We start from the raw sequence: 18751 nt of genomic DNA on the forward strand, positions 1-18751 counted from the left end.
CAGTTATTAACATCTCTTCATAACAAATAACATACCTGTTTCTTTTCTTGAGCAGCTCTTAAATCGAGTACAATATAGCCTATATTCTCTTTAGTTGTAGATACAGGATCCAAAGCAAAACACTGGAGTTTGATAGGTGTACGCTGTAGCCTGGAAGAATACCACAATGAAATCCAATTTGTGCCAACAATCCCTGTAATCAGACTTAACTGACGAAAAATGTCACAGCACGGAAGGATGTGAAAAATAAATGTGAAAATATAGCAACTTTTTAACTGGTTTACATCAAGTTATGGTACAAACTGAATGTACTGTTAAACTTCTACAATCTAACACTTTTATAAATGATAAGGAGTAGATAAACCCACTTAAAAGAAGTTAGTTCAGGAGACCCTCCTAAAGCACAAGCGATCATGGAAAAGATATAGTGGTATTATATGAACCTGTTCCTCACCAGAAAGAGAGGCGGGTTCAGATTCTACTCTCAGACATGTAACATTCATCATCTCTTATTTTTAAATCTTAAGCTAACAGTTGGATGTATAGTATTAAACTGACACACAAAATAAGCAGCAACACTCATTACAATTGGAATTTCACCTCAGTGTTAATTCAGTGGTTAAAAAGGTATAAATACGTAAAACAGACTGTTGAGTTAAATACTTGATTACGTCCTTTGGTTATTTTCAAGTATGTCTTCAGAATGTAAGTTTAACTACATCATTAAAAACAGTGGCCTCAAAACATTTGAAATTATTTTCCCCTCCCCCCCCCATATACAACCATCAAAATAAAGATGGCTACAGCTGCACAGAAAATGCCCCCTAGTGGTTTGTGCATTATCAATATATTTGGGCAGAGATGCTCATGCACTTGTCAATGGCAAGTGTGAAAAAATTTCTCTGATGATGGTGGTACCACTACTGAAAATGCATAGTAGCTAAGTGTGATGAATCTGTTACATTGAGCATTAAGGCTTAAAATTTATGCCACATATGATATTATATATGCTTAAGTAGGCTAAGTGACGTTGCTGCAGAAACCATAACTCAGAACTGTAATAGAGTTTTTTTGCATTTAATGTGGTGTAGGATTACGTTTTCTAGTAATATATTTTAGTGTATACTGTATGTATTGTAGCGTAATGCTCTTCTGCTATAAGATTTTTTTTTTTTAATTAAAACTCATACATGAGTTTTAGACTCCTTCAATGTCACTCACACTACCACTTATCATTTGTGCTGTAGCAGCAATGCCATGGTGGAAAACTTTCAATATATACTGTAATTATACATAGCAGACTGTACTACTCAGGGTGGATAAAAATCATTGATTTTTAAAAAATAAAAATAAAATACTAGTATTTTATTTAATTTTTTTTTTTTTAATATATAAAATGCTTTTTGTGGGGGAAAAAACCTATCTAAAGATAGCAGCAAAGAATCCTGTGGCACCTTATAGACTAACAGACGTTTTGCAGCATGAGCTTTCGTGGGTGAATGCCCACTTCGTCAGATGCAAGAGTGGAAATTTCCAGGGGCAGGTAAATATAAGCAAGCAAGAAGCAAGCTAGAGATAACGAGGTTAGATCAATCAGGAAGGATGAGGCCCTGTTCTAGCAGTTGAGGTATGAAAACCAAGGGAGGAGAAACTGGTTCTGTAGTTAGCAAGCCATTCACAGTCTTTGTTTAATCCTAAACTGATGGTGTCAAATTTGCAAATGAACTGAAGCTCAGCAGTTTCTCTTAGAAGTCTGGTCCTAAAGTTTTTTTGCTAGAGGATGGCCACCTTAAGATCTGCTATTGTGTGGCCAGGGAGGTTGAAGTGTTCTCCTACAGGTTTTTGTATATTGCCATTCCTAATATCTGATTTGTGTCCATTTATCCTTTTCCTTAGAGACTGTCCAGTTTGGCCGATGTACATAGCAGAAGGGCATTGCTGGCATATGATGGCATATATTACGTTGGTTCCTCACACACAACTATTTCAAATTTGATGACAATATATATCTCCAGATCAGTGGCACCGCTATGGGCACCCGCATGGCCCCACAATATGCCAATATTTTTATGGCCGACCTGGAACAACGCTTCCTCAGCTCCCATCCACTCACACCCCATCTCTACCTACGCTACATTGATGACATCTTCATCATCTGGACCCATAGGAAGGAGACTCTGGAAAAATTCCACCACGATTTCAACAGCTTCCACCCCTCCATCAACCTCAGCCTGGACCAATCTACACGGGAGGTCCACTTCCTAGACACCACGGTGCTAATAAGTGATGGTCACATTAACACCACCCTATACCGAAAACCTACCGACCGCTATGCCTACCTTCATGCCTCCAGCTTCCATCCCGGACACACCACAAGATCCATTGTCTACAGCCAAGCACTGAGGTACAACCGTATCTGCTCTAACCCCGCAGACAGAGACCAACACTTAGAAAATCTCCACCAAGCATTCTCAAGACTACAGTACCCACACGCGGAAATAAGAAAACAGATCAACAGAGCCAGACATGTACCCAGAAGCCTCCTACTGCAAGACAAACCCAAGAAAGAAACCAACAGGACTCCACTGGCCATCACATACAGTCCCCAGCTAAAGCCCCTCCAACGCATCATCAGGGATCTACAACCCATCCTGGACAATGATCCCACACTTTCACAGGCCTTGGGTGGCAGGCCAGTCCTCGCCCACAGACAACCTGCCAACCTGAAGCATATTCTCACCAGTAACTGCACACCGCACCATAGTAACTCTAGCTCAGGAACCAATCCATGCAACAAACCTCGATGCCAACTCTGCCCACATATCTACACCAGCAACACCATCACAGGACCTAACCAGATCAGCCACACCATCAGCGGTTCATTCACCTGCACATCCACCAATGTAATATATGCCATCATATGCCAGCAATGCCCTTCTGCTATGTACATCAGCCAAACTGGACAGTCTCTAAGGAAAAGGATAAATAGACACAAATCAGATATTAGGAATGGCAATATACAAAAACCTGTAGGAGAACACTTCAACCTCCCTGGCCACACAATAGCAGATCTTAAGGTGGCCATCCTCCAGCAAAAAAACTTTAGGACCAGACTTCTAAGAGAAACTGCTGAGCTTCAGTTCATTTGCAAATTTGACACCATCAGTTTAGGATTAAACAAAGACTGTGAATGGCTTGCCAACTACAGAACCAGTTCCTCCTCCCTTGGTTTTCACACCTCAACTGCTAGAACAGGGCCTCATCCTTCCTGATTGATCTAACCTCGTTATCTCTAGCTTGCTTCTTGCTTGCTTATATTTACCTGCCCCTGGAAATTTCCACTCTTGCATCCGACGAAATGGGCATTCACCCACGAAAGCTCATGTTGCAAAACGTCTGTTAGTCTATAAGGTGCCACAGGATTCTTTGCTGCTTTTACAGAACCAGACTAACACGGCTACCTCTCTGATACTATCTAAAGATAGTTTTAGATAAGATATCTTTGAGTTATAATATATCTCAGCATGGAATAGGGATTACAAATCACTTAAGCACTTAGATTCAAAGACTGTTGAAGTGATAATCTCACTTTAACAGCAGTAGCTTCTTCCGCCAATGTAGAAAGAATATTTTCTTCCTTTGGACTAATTCATTCCAAATTGAGAAATCGTTTGGGACCTGAAAACGCAGGAAAGCTTGTTTTTCTTTTCCAGATTACGAAAAAAAGGAAAATGAAGGTGAAGATGACGGAGTTAACTGCAGAAACCAATATTTTAAGTTTCTCATGTTGACCTGACTGACACAGTCATTAATTTTTGTGGTTTTTTTAAATATTTCATTTAACTATTTTAGTTTAAAATAATTTTAACAAAAACAAACCTGATTTTAAAAAACTTGAATGTTTAACTAAATTCAAATGCTTGTTTTGTTAAAATATTATATGTTTGCTGTTGAAGAAAAAAATCCATAATACATAACGTTGTTGTTTTAGTTAAATAAAACAATTTAAATGTCTGTCTGGTGATGTTCTCCTCCTAATACAGCATGGCAAGAAAATCCTCCAAATATTAATGATTAACATGTTGAGTTGGAGATCGTTTACTCCCGATGACTTCATAAATATCTGCTTCAATTACCTTTGGTAAATGAAATAACCAAACAATTATTCATTTTCTGATATAGCTGTAAAACTAATCTGAAAAGTTTTCAAAATAAATCACTTTAAAAATGTATAGCGTGTACCTTCTAAAAATGAAACCTACATCTAGCTGAGTTCTGAAGAATATGTATTAAAGTTGTAACAACCAAGAAGAATGCACTTTAATATAGAAATGCATGATTAATCTAGTCTTCCTGACTAGTGATTTAAATCAAATCTACCTTGGTACTACTGTCATTAAAATTTTTAGAAGCCAAACACACAGCTTTCATTGGCTGTAAAGATAAAAATAATGACAAAATTGCCAGTTTTATAATATAACCTGTGCTGGTGAAGTGCTTTCCTATCAAGCTCCCAAGCCAATTCGGTGGCAAACTCTGGCTGGTCTGCATGATCCACAGGATCCGTAGCTAGCTGTTCACCATCAAACTTTGCTTCTACCACAAGCATATGCTTTGCACGTCTGGGAAAATGGCGTCCTGGAAAAAATACAAAGGCACAACTATCAGGCATCTGCTGAAAACACAGAAGAACTTCTGTTTTTTGACAAAAAAACTGTACAAATAAGTTTCCTGTATCATTCTTCTTGAAGTTGTTTTAATATGTATTAATATACTTTCCACATCTTAATTTTAAGAAGTGGAAGGTAGACTTCAATACATAAAAGGTAGAAAAGTGTCCTGAGTAAATATATGTGATAAATAAATTTCTATTAAGAAACTGGCTTTTAATGCATTCGGTCCCAATCTTGCAAACATGTATGTCAGCAATTTACTAGCGAGTAAAGTTATTAAATATAATGGAACTACTCACGTGAGTAATTTTACTCTCCCATGTATATGGGATCAGGCACTTACTATGATGTTTTGATTTTTTTCCTTTAGTTCTGGAAGTTCATTGGGTTGTTTAAATGGGTATAATATGCAATGTTTTCTAACTTTATCTCAAGAGCCAGGGCTGAATTTTTACATTATTTGTTGTACACCAATAGTGTCCTAGTACTGTCATAAGAAAGGATAATTCACTGCCTGGCATAAAGAGCTTGCAATCAAAGTTGGACAGACAATACAGTCAGATACATAGTAGGAATGTTGCTGGTGCAGATTTTTATTTATTTGTAAGTGGTTCATTACAAGCTGCCATTAAGCTTTACACCAACCTGATGAGAGGTTCTTATTTTTTTAAAACAATAAGGGGTAGCGGAAATGAAGATGGAGTCATACCTCTTGTGTTCGTTTGTTAATTTTGTGATTTGGGTGCTCATAACAGCAGGATATTAAAAACACTCAGCCAAATAGGCATTGTGCAATTTCCCCCCCAAAATTTTCATAATGCTAGTCAAATCCCTAAATTAAGTATCTATCTGAATTTGGTATACAAGTTTTCAGCCCAGGAGCATTACCTCTAAAGATGTTTGAGTTGTATTATTGGAATGTAAAAATGTAGAACCACCTCCTAAAGTAAATATAAGCTGAATCTTGAAAGCTATTGGTCCATAAAGAGTAATCAGTCTTACCAAATTTTTATATATACCTGGAAAAGGAACATTATTACGTCCGCAAATATTTATATACATCCTAAAATTCTCAACACTGCATAAAAAGTAGCCTACATTTTCAAATGTGACAAGTTATTTTGAAAGTACTACTTGGGACTTTTAAAGAGGTGGGAGCTCAGTACTCTATGAAAAGTAGGCTTCCTTAAGATAAACTAAATTGGGTACCACCAATTATCTTTTTTTGAAAATTTAGATCAGCATGCCTCTCTCAATTAGTTACTACATAGCAGTGACTCCTGAGACAAGAGAGATAAGAGAGCAGTCTTCTGGCCGAATGGATTTCTCATTTTAAAGAAACGACAGAGTTTTTCTCCTTATGACTGTGAATGTAAATCAACATGTATTTTGTATTTACTGTAGTTATGTCTCAAAAATTTGTTATCAGACTATTGGAAAAGTTATTTCAAATTATATACTGTAGTGCTGGGCACTTTACAAATAACATTTAGAACAATTTCTGGAAAAACATCTTCCTAAAGTAATTCACTGAGAATCTAATGCTGAAACCACAGACAAACACACAAAAGTGCCCCATTATGATGATGTAATCAGATATTTTCAGATAGAGTAGAGTAACATTAATTTAGGACAAACTGCAACTGAAGCATAAAGAAGTCCAAGATATTTATTTAGCCGTCCTTTCCCCACCTACCAAAATTTCTGAAAGTTAACAGAAGGCTGTAAATTACATTTACAAAGTGTATGTCCAAACTGAAACGATTTTCAGAAGAAAGCTCTCTCCCGAGTAAAGACATTTTGTGTAGAGAAATGAGGTGTGGATACACCTGTAAGGAACATGAGTCCTGCACGGAATTTAACACAACATCTAAACCTTTCAGCTCCATTTGTTCATTTATAGTTTAGCTTTTGTCTTTATATTTTAAAGAAATTGTATTTCTATAGGGTTTGGTCAGTCCAGGTATCAAACTTTATTTGATTATTATTTTGTTAAAAAAATTAAGATATAGATCATTAGGATATGGCAAATAAATGGACATACAAACTTTTTAAAAAGCTGAGTAGAGTTGAGTGCCATGAGTATATCAAGAATGATACCTGTCTCTGAGTTACATCTGTAAAATACACAAAACTTTGCAGTCACCCTGTTTGGGTTTCTCTCCCCCCACCCCTTCTTTTTTTAAAAAGTCCCCTCCTCCATTCCCTGTTTATTTATATGTGAAAGCGCTGTGCAAATGAAACCATCAAACTGATCATACACAAACTGCTATCAAATGTTCTAACAACATTGAAAATTAGCTCCTCCTCACCCAATTTCTTTCTGTTAAAGTAATCATACAAACAGCAGCTACAACACTGAAAATGTTGTTTCCCTTTTACTGTTTCAATTCTAACTTATACATAGCCGAAAACTTACTTTCCCTCAAGTAAACCAGAATCAGAGATTAATCTAAAACCCTGGAATTGATTTTTACATCATCTAATTTCATGGTGTTACATGAATGAATGTTTTCTTTCAATATTTTCTGTAATTTAAAATTGGAGAAAAAGGGAGCACCACCATAAAACAAATTAGACTAGCAAAAGTTTAATACTTCTACTCTCCAATACCTTAGAAGGAGTACCCTGTTATTTGCATGTACCCTGAATTAGCCACAACATCCAGGGCAAGCAAGCAGAAAAAGGGAGGAAGTTCTTAAAGACTGCACAGTTGTTACCTCAACACCTGCTTCACCTTCCCAGTGGAAGGTAGTGGCTAGGAGAACCTTAAAATATGTAGGCCCTACATCCCCCTTACCATTAATGTTAGTCAGTTGCACTGAGAAACATGCCCATTTAAATCAGAGTTGAATTTGGTCAACAGAGCTTTCAACAAAACTAATGAAAGTTTGCTCATTCATTTAGATTTTAAGTAATTCTGACTGTATTAAGGGTATGTCTACACTACCCCCCCCAGGATCAGTGGGCAGCGATTGATCCACCAGGGGTAGATTTATCGCATCTAGTCTAGAGGCGATAAATCAATCCCCAAGAGCTCTCCCATCGACTTCTGTACTCCACTGCACCAAGAGGCGCAGGTGGAGTCAACGGATTCATCGCAATTATGATAGTCACATTAGCTGAAGTTGCATAACTTCGATCGGGGTCGGCAACCTTTCAGAAGTGGTGGGCTGAGTCTTCATTTATTCACTCTAATTTAGGTTTCGCATTTGAGTAATACATTTTAAGATTTTTAAAGAGGTCTCTTTCTACAAGTCTATAATATATAACGAAACTATTGTTGTACGTAATGTAAATAAGGTTTTAAAAATGTTTAAGAAGCCTCATTTAAAAATTAAATTAAAATGCAGAGCCCCCCAGACCAGCAGTCAGGACCCAGCAGAGTGAGTGCCACTGAAAATCAGCTTGCGTGCCACCTTCGGCACACGTGCCATAGGTTGCCTACCCCTGACTTAGATCTATCTCCTCCTAGTGTAGACCGGGCCTTTGATGGAGACTATGCCTCTAAGGAGTAATGTAACTTCAGTTCTCAAACTATTCTTGTATATTCCTTATGAAGTACTCCCTGTTCGTAATAAAGAGAGAAATCAGACAACAACAACAAAAAAGACATCAGTTGTAAGGCAAGCCCATATACATTACTTAAAGGTAATTCAGTCCCACATCCTGGCATGTTATTACAAGAATTACTAAATCCATCATCGTGGTATTTTAGCAAAATTTACACAGTCCAAAGACAAACAGAAAGTCTATTGAAAGAGTACAAAGATGTTAATGCCAGGAGGAGACAAACGTGTGCGGAGCAAGAGCCAGCTCTGGGCTCAGAGGACAGCTCTGGGCTCTCAGCACTTTACCTTCCAGGATGGAAACAACGATGAGAAGCTGGTCGGATTTGGAGACCATTTCTGCTTTGGGGCTGTATGTAAAATCGGGGATCCGGGCTAAGGCTGGCAGCCGGGGGGGCGTCCCTGGCCCTGCGGAGGGGCGGAATCTGAGGCCGGGGCGAGCTGAGCCCGGTTACGGGGAAGGGAGTCTCGGGCCCTGGCGGGGGGTCCCCACATGCAGCGTCTCCAACCTCTATGGGGACAGAGCAGAAAGCCGCTGCCGCCGGAGAGCGAGGTCCGCCGCGCCCAGCTCAGCTCGCGGTGCCGCCACCCGCAGCCCTTTGCCGCCTCGGACGCGCTTTAAACCAAACCGCTGCCTCCGCCTAGCAACCAAGCCGCACCGGGCAGCCTGGCGGACAAAGCAACACAGAGACTGGGGTGAAAGAGGAGAGAGCGCCGCTTCCGGTCTGGGGTCACTCCCGGCCAACCTACAGCCCAGCGTTCTCAGCGGCGTTTAGGGTGGGAAGAAGCGGCGTGTGTGGAGCAGCGCCACCTGTGGCTGAGGCGGGAGAACGACACCACCAGCGCTCTAGATGGGGGCGTGCCTAAGCAAGAGAAAAAGGGGCGCGTGCAATTATGTTATCCGTCCTCCTAGCGGTGCCATAGGGCTGGAGTGCGAGGAAAATGTCCGGGGGGGGCTGCAAGGAGTGATGGCGGTAGCCTCAGTTGCATACAAATCTAACAATCCTGGGACTGCCACTTTGCACTGAAAGTGGTGTAATCTGAAGCAGGAAAAAGGAGTGCTAGGTTAGAAGGCCCGATCTACAATTAAAGTTGACATAATTACAGCACTCAGGAGTGCTGAGTACTATAGCTAAATTGACCTAACTCCCACTGTAGCAGGAAGGTCAACAGAAGAATGCTTCAAGGAGCCTAGCCACTGCTGCTCAGGGAGGAGGTGTTCCTATAGCAATGGAAAAACCCCTTCTGTCTCTACAGGGTACACTTGGCCTATGCTAAAAAAAAAAAAAAAAAAAAAAACAAGGAATCCAGGGGCACTTAAAGACTAACAGATTTATTTGGGCATAAGCTTTCGTATGTAAAAAAAAACCTCACTTCTTCAGCGGCATGGAGTGAAAGTTATAGATGCAGGCATTACATGACAACACATGAAGAGAAGGAAGTGCCTCACAAGTGGAGAACCAGTGCTGAGAGGACCAATTGGATCAGGGTGGATGTAGTCCACTCCCAATAATAGATGAGGAGGTGTCAATTCCAGGAGAGGCAAAGCTGCTTTTGTAATGAGACAGCCACTCCCAGTCCCTATTCAAGCCCCAATTAATGGTGTTAAATTTGCAAATGAATTTTAAGTTCTGCTGTTTCTCTTTGAAGTCTGTTTCTAGTTTATGCTAGCATAGTTATGGCAACATAGGTATAATCCTGGTAGTGTAGATAGCACCTTGCATGGATGCTCTGAGGTTATATCCCAGTATAATGAGAGCAGTACCTTTATAGCCATATATAGTTATGCTGGTAACAAAACCTGGTTTTAGAGTCTCCAGACTGTTGCAGACTTCCTTAAGAAAAGTAACTTAAATTTCAAAGTAATTAAATTTCTATTTGTAAAATTCCATGCATATCCTTTTCTTTATTTATATTTGTTAATAAAATATTATGGATGTAATAACTGCAAAATATAAACAGAAGAGGTGAAAAACAATTTGTTTTATCTAATAACTTATTCCTAGTATTTACTAACTTGGCAGTGAAGTGCTACGAGAAACTATTTAAAAAACATGCAAATAATGCCAGTGCTACAGAAGCTGAGAGACACAATATAATGTAAAATTGTTTTTGCCAGGAACAAAACTGAAATATCTTGAGTCTCAAAATTAAATAGCCTCAGGTCACTATTTTTCATCCTTTTGCTCCATATAGCATAGATGATTCCCCTGTCTGTATACCAAAATGCAAAAATAAGTCCAAAGACCATAGAAGTTCTTCCAATAACTTAAATAGGAAGTGGATGCAGCCTTTACTTTGCTGCAAGTTTTATGTGCTTGAAATTTGTTAATTTGTTCATTTTTAATGCTGATCAAAAATGCAGAATAATATCTCAAAAATGAAAATTGACTGTAAAATAGTTGTGCATGCAGATCTCTGACATACACTCCATACCATCTGAACACATCAGGTCAAGAAAAAATAGCCAAAAGCTTTTTTTTTTTTTTGAAATGTACATGTAGACAAGTCACCATTAAAAAACAGTGTTGTCCAGGCAACAGTTGCCACACAGTGGTATCTGAAATATCACAGTTTTCCATTTAAATGTAGAATAGAAGGTATCTGTGGTAACAGTTGACAAACATTGACTATGTAAAAGCAACTGCAGTATATATTATATTGTGCCCCACTGAAGTCAGAGCTCAAACAAAGTTGTTGTGGGTTCAGTGAATTTTTTCACTATGATGAGGAGCAGCTATTTGCACACGTATAGTTGGTCCAATAAAATACTTTACCTCACCCACCTTGTCTCTCTAATATCCTGGTACCAACAAGGCTACAACAAACACTGCATACATATATAGGTGCATCATGCATGCAGCATGGCTGTGGTTGATAAGAAAAAAAAAAAAAAGCATGATGGACCTCTAACATAAATGTAGAATAAATAACGGAGAGCAAGACATAAGTGATAATCTTAAAGAAGGATTATTTTTACAGCATCCAAAGTATGCTAGATTTAATAGATTTTAAGACCAGAAGAACAACAAGGAGTCAGTTTTTTTAAAAAAACCCACAAAAGCTTATGCCCAAATAAACCTGTTAGTCTATATGGTGCCATCGGACTCCTTGTTGTTTTTGTGGATACAGACTAACCCCCTGATACTTAAGACCAGTTATGGACTCTTAGATCATCTAGTCTGACCTTCATTATAGCACTGAACCTAATAACTTGTGTTTGACTAAAGCATCTCTTTCAGAAAGGCATCCAGTCTTAATCTGAAGAAATCAAAACATGGAGAACACACTATTTCCCTTGGTAGCTTGTTCCAATCACCCTCACTGTTAAAAATGGTGCCATATTTCTAATTTCAATTTGTCTGGCTTTATCTTCCAGCCATTGCTTCTTGTTATGCCTTTCTCTCCTGAATAAGCCACATTCCATCATAGGCCTGGTCTACACTAGGACTTTAATTCGAATTTATCCAGGTGGAGTACGCTAATATCGCACTTGCTAGGCGAATTAGGCTTGGTGTGGATGCTAAACAGTGCACCACTCTGTTGACGCCTGGACAGCAGTCCGAGCTTGGATTCTCTGGCCAGCCACACAGGAAATGACCTTTGAATTCATTTTCCTGTCTGGGCGGTTTGAATCTGACGTTCTGGTGATGCAGAGCTCTCCAGCAGAGGAGTCCGGCAATCCCAGACTAGAAAGAGGTCCCCAGCATGGACAAGTCCAGGATCTGATCGCTGTGTGGGGCGAGTTCGGAGATGTGCTCTCGGAGCTGCGCTCCAACAAGGTCTCTAAAGCCATGAAAGACAAAGGATACAGCATGATGCAGTGATGCGTGAAAGTGAAGGACCTAAGACAAGGGTATCAAAAAGTCAGAGCGCAACGGACGCCCGGGAGCCCAGCCCCAGACATGCCGCTTCTACGAGGCACTGCATGCCATTCTAGGTGGGTCTGCCACCAGTGCCCCACCAGTGACGGTGGACTGATGGGGAAGATGAGGAAGAGTCTTTAGAGGACGACGGCAGGCGACATCGAACCCCACTCGCTTTCCCTGACAGCCAGGATCTCTTCATCACCCTCACAGAGATCCGGAATCAGGGAAGGATCAACAAACAGGGAAACATTTATTTTTTAAGAAACAGGGATTTATATAAAAATAGAAATACTATATAAACATTTTTAAATATGAAACTAAACAAACAGCAGGTCTACACAAACAGCAATGGAGCAATAGTCCTCTGGGGATATTTCAAAAAGCTCTCAGAGAGCAGCTGGAAAAGCCTCAGCAAGAGGTTTCTTGGGAGAGGTGCTTATTGGGTGCTCGTTTGAAGCACACTTTCCGCGCCATGCCATCCTCAGGTAGAGGGGACCATCGCCTCTACGAGCATGGCAGCGTAGGGTCCTGGTCTGTGCAGGGCTTCTATTAACATCCGCTCTCTGTGTGCGCCTGACACGCCTCAGGGTGATGTCGTTGTGGAAGTGCTGCATCTAATTAGTGGAATTAGTGTACTGTTACTATTGTGCATGGTAGACTTTTACTTTGCATAAGAATGACCCAGAGTTTTACTTTGCATAAGAATGACCTCGCTTAACAGAGTTTTACTTTGCATAAGAATGACCTCGCTTAACAGCCACTTGTGGCAGGCCTCAGAGGAAAAGCATACAGGGTCTTTCCGTTCACTGGCGGGAGATGCATCTTTTCTGCTTTGCACATTGCCTCCAGCAGGAGAGCACAGCTAAGCACTAACTGATAAGCACTCTGTACTGTAAGGCTTACCAGGACTTTGTGCAAGAGGGATGCAGCTGTCTCCCAGTGCAATGGCGCATTCAAATCTCGGACTAGTTCTGAGATCTCCTGAGACTTGGTTCCTCTTTGGTCTTGTTCACTGAAACTGACTAGACTGTGTTTACTGTTGGCAAACATGTATGTGTTCAAGGAAATCACCTACTTTCACATCACACAGCGCAGAGGCTGGCTCGGATTAGACGCAGAAAGAAAAGACAAGGGACGACATGTTCCAGGAACTGATGGCCAGCTCCAGAGCGGAGGCGGCAGAGCAGAGACAGTCGAGGGAGAGCCTGTGTCAGCAGCATCGCACACACCTGGAACGGGAGGATAGGTGGCGGCAGGAAGACCAGCAGGCGACTCAAACGCTGCTTGGTCTAATGAGGAGCAAACGGACACGCCCGGCGCCTTGTAGATGTTCTGCAAGACCGCAGTCAGGAGGAGAGAGCCCCTGCAGTGCATCTGCAACCGCCTCCAACGCCAAGAAGTCCTGTCCCCCTCACCCAAAGTGACAAGACGGAGACCTGTCCCTGCACCGCAGCACACCGATAATGTTAGAGACCACTGTCGCGCTGTGACTTTGTCCAAGCTCTTGCTTTACAGCATCAACCAGTCCCAACTCCAAGTTCAAACCCCACTGTGTATTACATTATTAAAAGCGGTTTGGTGTTACTGACTGTTTCCCACACGTTTCTGGTGTCCGAAGACTTTCTGTTGTTCTGTGGGGGGGGGGGGTAATTGTAATGTCACTGCATAGCCCACAGTGCCATGCTACAGACTTGGCTGCAGGGTCAACTGCAGGGCACACACAGACTGCAGTCACTAGGCACCAGGGACAGTCTGTGTGGTGTATGCTGCCCCGGTCTTTCCTTGAGGTGTATGCTTGTGCAGGGTCCTGGTGCCTGACATCCCGAATGTAAAGGCAGGCTTCCTTCACATGCATTTGGACCGTAGTCACGATCCTCCCGGTGCCCCGAGCCCCAAAAATAGACCTCATCCAGGGGCAGATACTCACCCTTCCCCCTCGCCCCTTCCTGCAAACCCACCCATCAGTGCACACCTTAACCAGCACAGAATGCTTCCATGTTTCAACGAATAAACAGAAATGAAAAGTCAACGAAAGATTTATTATTAATTACTAAAACATGTCCTTAGTTTTAAAACGTCCTTGGGAAGTGGGGAAAACTTGGTTTATGATCAGGCTCTCTTAAAATCAAGTGGACAGTCACAGGTTACCCTGCTCATGAAAACTCGCTTTCAAAGCCTCCTGATGCATATGCTTCCCGCTGGGATATTCTCTCAGCACGGGTGTCTGGCTGATCGTAAACAGCAGCCAGGCGATTTGCCTCAACCTCCACAGAGATTGTGGAGCACACAGCAAGCAGCAATAACTACGGGATATTCTTTCGCTGATGTCCCACCACCATTCTGCACTTGCTCAGCCGGTAGTTGAAGAGTTCCTTTTCAGTGTCCAAGGCGCCTGTATAGGGCTTCATGAGCCAGGGCATTAGCGGGTAGGCCGGGTCCCCGAGGATCACTGTAGGCATCTGCACATCCCCAACCGTTATTTTGTGGTCCGGGAAGAAAGTGCCTGCCTGGGCGTCTAAACAGACCAGAGTTCCTGAACACGCGCGCGCATGAACCTTGCCCGCCCACCCGACGTTGATGTTGGTAAACGTCCCCTATGGTCCACCACAGCTTGCAGCACCATTGAAAGCTGGCCTGGTGGGCTGGTGCCAGGATAGGGATGTGAGTCCCATCTATAGCCCCCCATCTATGATGGCCTGGACATTTCCGACAGTCACTACCTTTGAGAGCAGTTGGAATGACAGCAATCCACGGGTAGATTTGCCCACGCCAAAGTGGTTCGCCTACGACGGTAGCTGTCTGGCGTGCAAGTTTCCAGAGGGCTATGGCCACTCACTTCTGCACAGTCAGGGCTGCTCGCATCCTTGTGTCCTGGCGCAGGGCAGGGGACAGCAAGTCACACAGTTCAAGGAAAGTGTCATCCTGAAGTTCTGTGTCATCCCAGACCTGCAGCACTATGCGGTCCCACCAGTCTGTGCTTGTTCACCATGAACTTGACCCATTGCCACCATGATCTCCACTGCCCGTCTCTGCTGAGTGAGAGGGTCTCGCCCTCTCCTCTCACGTGCTGCGGAGCCTCAGCATCTGACTGTGGAAGAGGTGGGATAACGTGCGGAGAGGAGTTGAAAACCCCAAGTGCAGCGCGATGATCGAGCGGGCTCCATGGGAAGAGAGGGCGGGATTGACGGTTCAATGATCGACACATTTTTCCCCAGCATGCATTGGGGTGAAATCCCACCAATGGGGGCAGCGGGCGGGGGGAACTGTGGTATAGCTTCCCACAGTGCACCGCCCAAAGTGTGAATGTGGACAGAAGTTCGAATTTGTGTATTTAGTATGGATACACAAAAAATAGTCCTGTAGTGTAGACAAGCCCATACTAAGTCACCTTCACATCCAGCACTTTAGTCATTCTCAGTTTTCAGTCACTGGAAGCCACTTGAAACCAGGCTATGGGCACTTGCTTTGCCCCAGTCTTCGATAGAGCCTGGAGGCAGCCAACACAGTGCCTAGGAGATGAGGAGATAAGCTGAATAAGCACATCTCCACAGCATCCTTCTCTGGATCTTAGCTATTGATCCTCCTTAGAGCAATTGCTGGGGAAGAATGCAGTCTCAAGGGCAATTACTTCAAATCAGTTGGGTCCAGCCATCTGGAAGGCTATACAGAATAAAAAATAAAGATTGAATTTATTTATTCTAGAAATCAAAGTGAGTAGGTTGTTTGGCCCAAAAATGTAATTAGATTTAGTCCCATTGTGACTCAAGGACTTCTCGTGTCAACTGGCAGAGGACACCGGGACTCCCTGTATCTGATATTTACATGCAGGTTCCACCAGACAGGAGGCACTGACTGGCCACTGTGTATTGTGTGTCTTACAATGGAAGTCTATTTGCATACTTAGTCAATGCTAATGACCATATTGCAGAAACTTCAGGAGAAGAAATTAACAGGAAGAGATGAACAGCGGGGGAGAGGAAAGTGAAGAATAAAGAACTGGTGTAATACACATAGGGGTGCAGAGACAAACCTTGGCATCTTTCATCTGGGGAGACAAGCAGCCAGTGGGCTTGGGTACATGAAAGGAGGGTCTCAGCAATGTTGGTGAAAAAATGCTGTAAGAAGGACTTTGGGTAAGCAAATATTTCTATTTTGGTTTCCAATATTTCTACTTGCTATCACTAGAATGTCTAAGCTTTGTTCAATAAACATTCTTGTTTTTGCTATAAACAAATCTAAGTGCTGTGCTTTAAGTGGAGCAGTGATCAAGAGTGTAACAATAAAAGCTGGGGTGTACTGTTCTTTTGGGAGCATAAGGTATGGGAATTCTGTCAATGTTTAGTGGATCAGTGGCTGGGCACTCCAGGGGGAGGCCTGGAGCACTCAGGGGTGGACTGTATCTATTGCTAACCTGAAAAGGGATGGCAGAGCCTTCAGATGCTGAGAGGAGAATACTTGTGTTGCCTGTGGCTGGTGGAGTTAGGAATCTGAGCTCTGACATATGCAGACAAATCGGGGAGGTGGTAGCAAGATGCTTCACAACCCTGGGAAGCACCACACACATTTAGGTTTCAGAAGGATAGCCATGTTAGTCTGTATCATCAAAAACAATTAGAAGTCCTTGTGGCACCTTAAAGACTAACACTAAATTTGTTAGTCTCTAAGGTGCCACAAGGACTCCTCATTGTTTTTACACACATTTAGGTTTCCCTCTTCCTCAACACTGTTCAACTTCTGTGTTTCATCATGTTTCTCACCTCAACTTCTAACCTTGTTCCCTCCACTCATATTCTTCCATTGTCTTCTCTAATATTCACAACTTTGCTACCTCTCATTTTCTCTCATTTTTACATTAACCCCTTTTCACTTCTTCCATTGTGACAGAGTGTATAAACCCCCACCAGTGACGAAGGGGTTAAAGAGCTACTGTGGACAAAGCTGATTTCCTCCTACCTTCTCCCCTCCCCCCATCATGTCAAGGATGGAGTAAGGGTTTAAAAGCAGGAAGTTCCAAATAGCTGGACAGCTCTGGGGGGACAGACTGTAGCTCTACAGCTCACAGAGAAACCCCCAGGGAGCTTCAGGGAAGCTACCCTCCACAAGGCCACTCACTGATTCCCAAGCCTACTGATCTACCGACAGTGGAATAGTCTTGGCTAGCCCCATGGTAGTGAATCAGACTATGCTAAGAAGGAGTTGGGGAGTGGGAGCCAGGGCCCTCCTCCCTCTTTAAATGAAGGCAGATTGTTTAGCTTAATTTAGTATAGGGGAGTCTTGTTTTTGTGGATTGGAGTGCCCCCTTATGGGTTTAACCAGAGGCCAGACAACAGGAGTTCCCAGTCAGTAATCTGAGAATTGTGACACCCACCCCACTTCACCCACATTGATCTGGTCTGATTTTCCTCTTTGGCTAGTCTTTATAATAGTTTCCTCTCCACACTCCAAGCAAGTCTTTTGGTAATAGAAATCATTTACTCTAGGAATGAAAATTCATATGGCTAAATTTCTGCACATTTTTTATCTTTGTGGTTGAAAGGTTACCAGGATGGAACAATTTAATGGCCTTAAGACTTTAACAGGAACACAGGAGCTGGAAGGGGACCTAAATTAACACAATGTAAAGCAAATGACAGCATGAGTAATATTTTAAATGTTTCAGTGCAGCATATTTGTTTTAGTTGACTGAGTGAAATAAATAAAGGTGTCTGAAAATGAAAACAAAACTTCACATTCTAAATAAATTGAGATATAATTCAGACTGAACCAAATGTATGTCATTACAATCACTAAGAACAGCCAGTGTTTTCTTCAATAAGTAGTCAACCTCTGCCCCATTACAACTATTGGTTTCTGTGTGACTACTGAAGTCACCACATAACCAAAACATTGAAATCTTTCCACTTCATTGATTTAATTCTCGTTAATGCACATGCTCTACAAATTAAACACAAAATCCCCCATTTAGTAATGGGATTAGAATTACACGAGTTTCAATATCCATCTATCATTTTATAATGAAATTTGCATGTAGTAAGTAGCCCATCCACTGTCCCATGTCTCACTTCTACCTTAACTCCACAAGGAGTCTAAGAAGAAAAATATGTATTATAAATAGTAAGCATTAATTATATTTAATTTTCTACTACTTAATGTACTTCATACATTGTATTGCTAGACTAATTATGGCATAATTTGTAAATTATGGCTGATTGGTATTGTTAAAGTCTATAATGTAAATTAACTCATTTTTCCTTCCAGTCCCAGAAACTGTTCAGCTACAGTAGTTCTCTCTAATCATTAACATTCCCCTGCAATTTCAGTTTTCACTGATCTCTCACATTCTAATTTTGCACCTGTGCCCTAATTTATCCCTCATTTTACAAGGTTCATTACTTAATTCACAATCTCTTCTTCCTTCACTTCAATAAACATTTTCAATTGCTTCTCCATTAGTGGTGTTGTTGCATCATGTTTTTACCTTATGCACTCCTGTAACCTAACTCAACCCCTAAAGGAACAGTTCCTTCTATAATTACATTTTAGTTCATTCTATTCCTCTGTTCTTTTCTACAGAGGTTCTTGTACCATGCCTATCACTGTAGTATCTAAGCACCTTTCCATAGTGCATTAAGCAATATGA

At 41.7% G+C, this 18751-nt stretch overlaps 1 protein-coding gene across 4 annotated transcripts in view; it reads right to left on the minus strand.

The window, feature by feature from the left end:
- The window catches only part of CEP120 (centrosomal protein 120), an 81330-nt gene that overhangs the window by 61648 nt on the left and 931 nt on the right, over positions 1–18751 (minus strand). For 2 of the 4 annotated variants that reach the window (XM_039544936.1, XM_039544933.1), the window contains exons 1-3: positions 8531–8924; positions 4482–4638; positions 36–150 (exon numbers count right to left, since the gene is read on the minus strand). In XM_039544936.1, coding sequence (XP_039400870.1) covers positions 36–150; positions 4482–4638; positions 8531–8579 — 321 coding nt within the window. In that variant the 5' untranslated portion in view covers positions 8580–8924. Of the gene's footprint in view, positions 1–35; positions 151–4481; positions 4639–8530; positions 8925–15499; positions 15568–18751 lie in introns of those variants that run through there. The other 2 variants (XM_039544935.1, XM_039544934.1) reach the window with 2 other exon arrangements.

Source organism: Mauremys reevesii, linkage group 6, assembly GCF_016161935.1.
Source record: "Mauremys reevesii isolate NIE-2019 linkage group 6, ASM1616193v1, whole genome shotgun sequence".
NCBI classification, from domain to species: domain Eukaryota; kingdom Metazoa; phylum Chordata; order Testudines; family Geoemydidae; genus Mauremys; species Mauremys reevesii.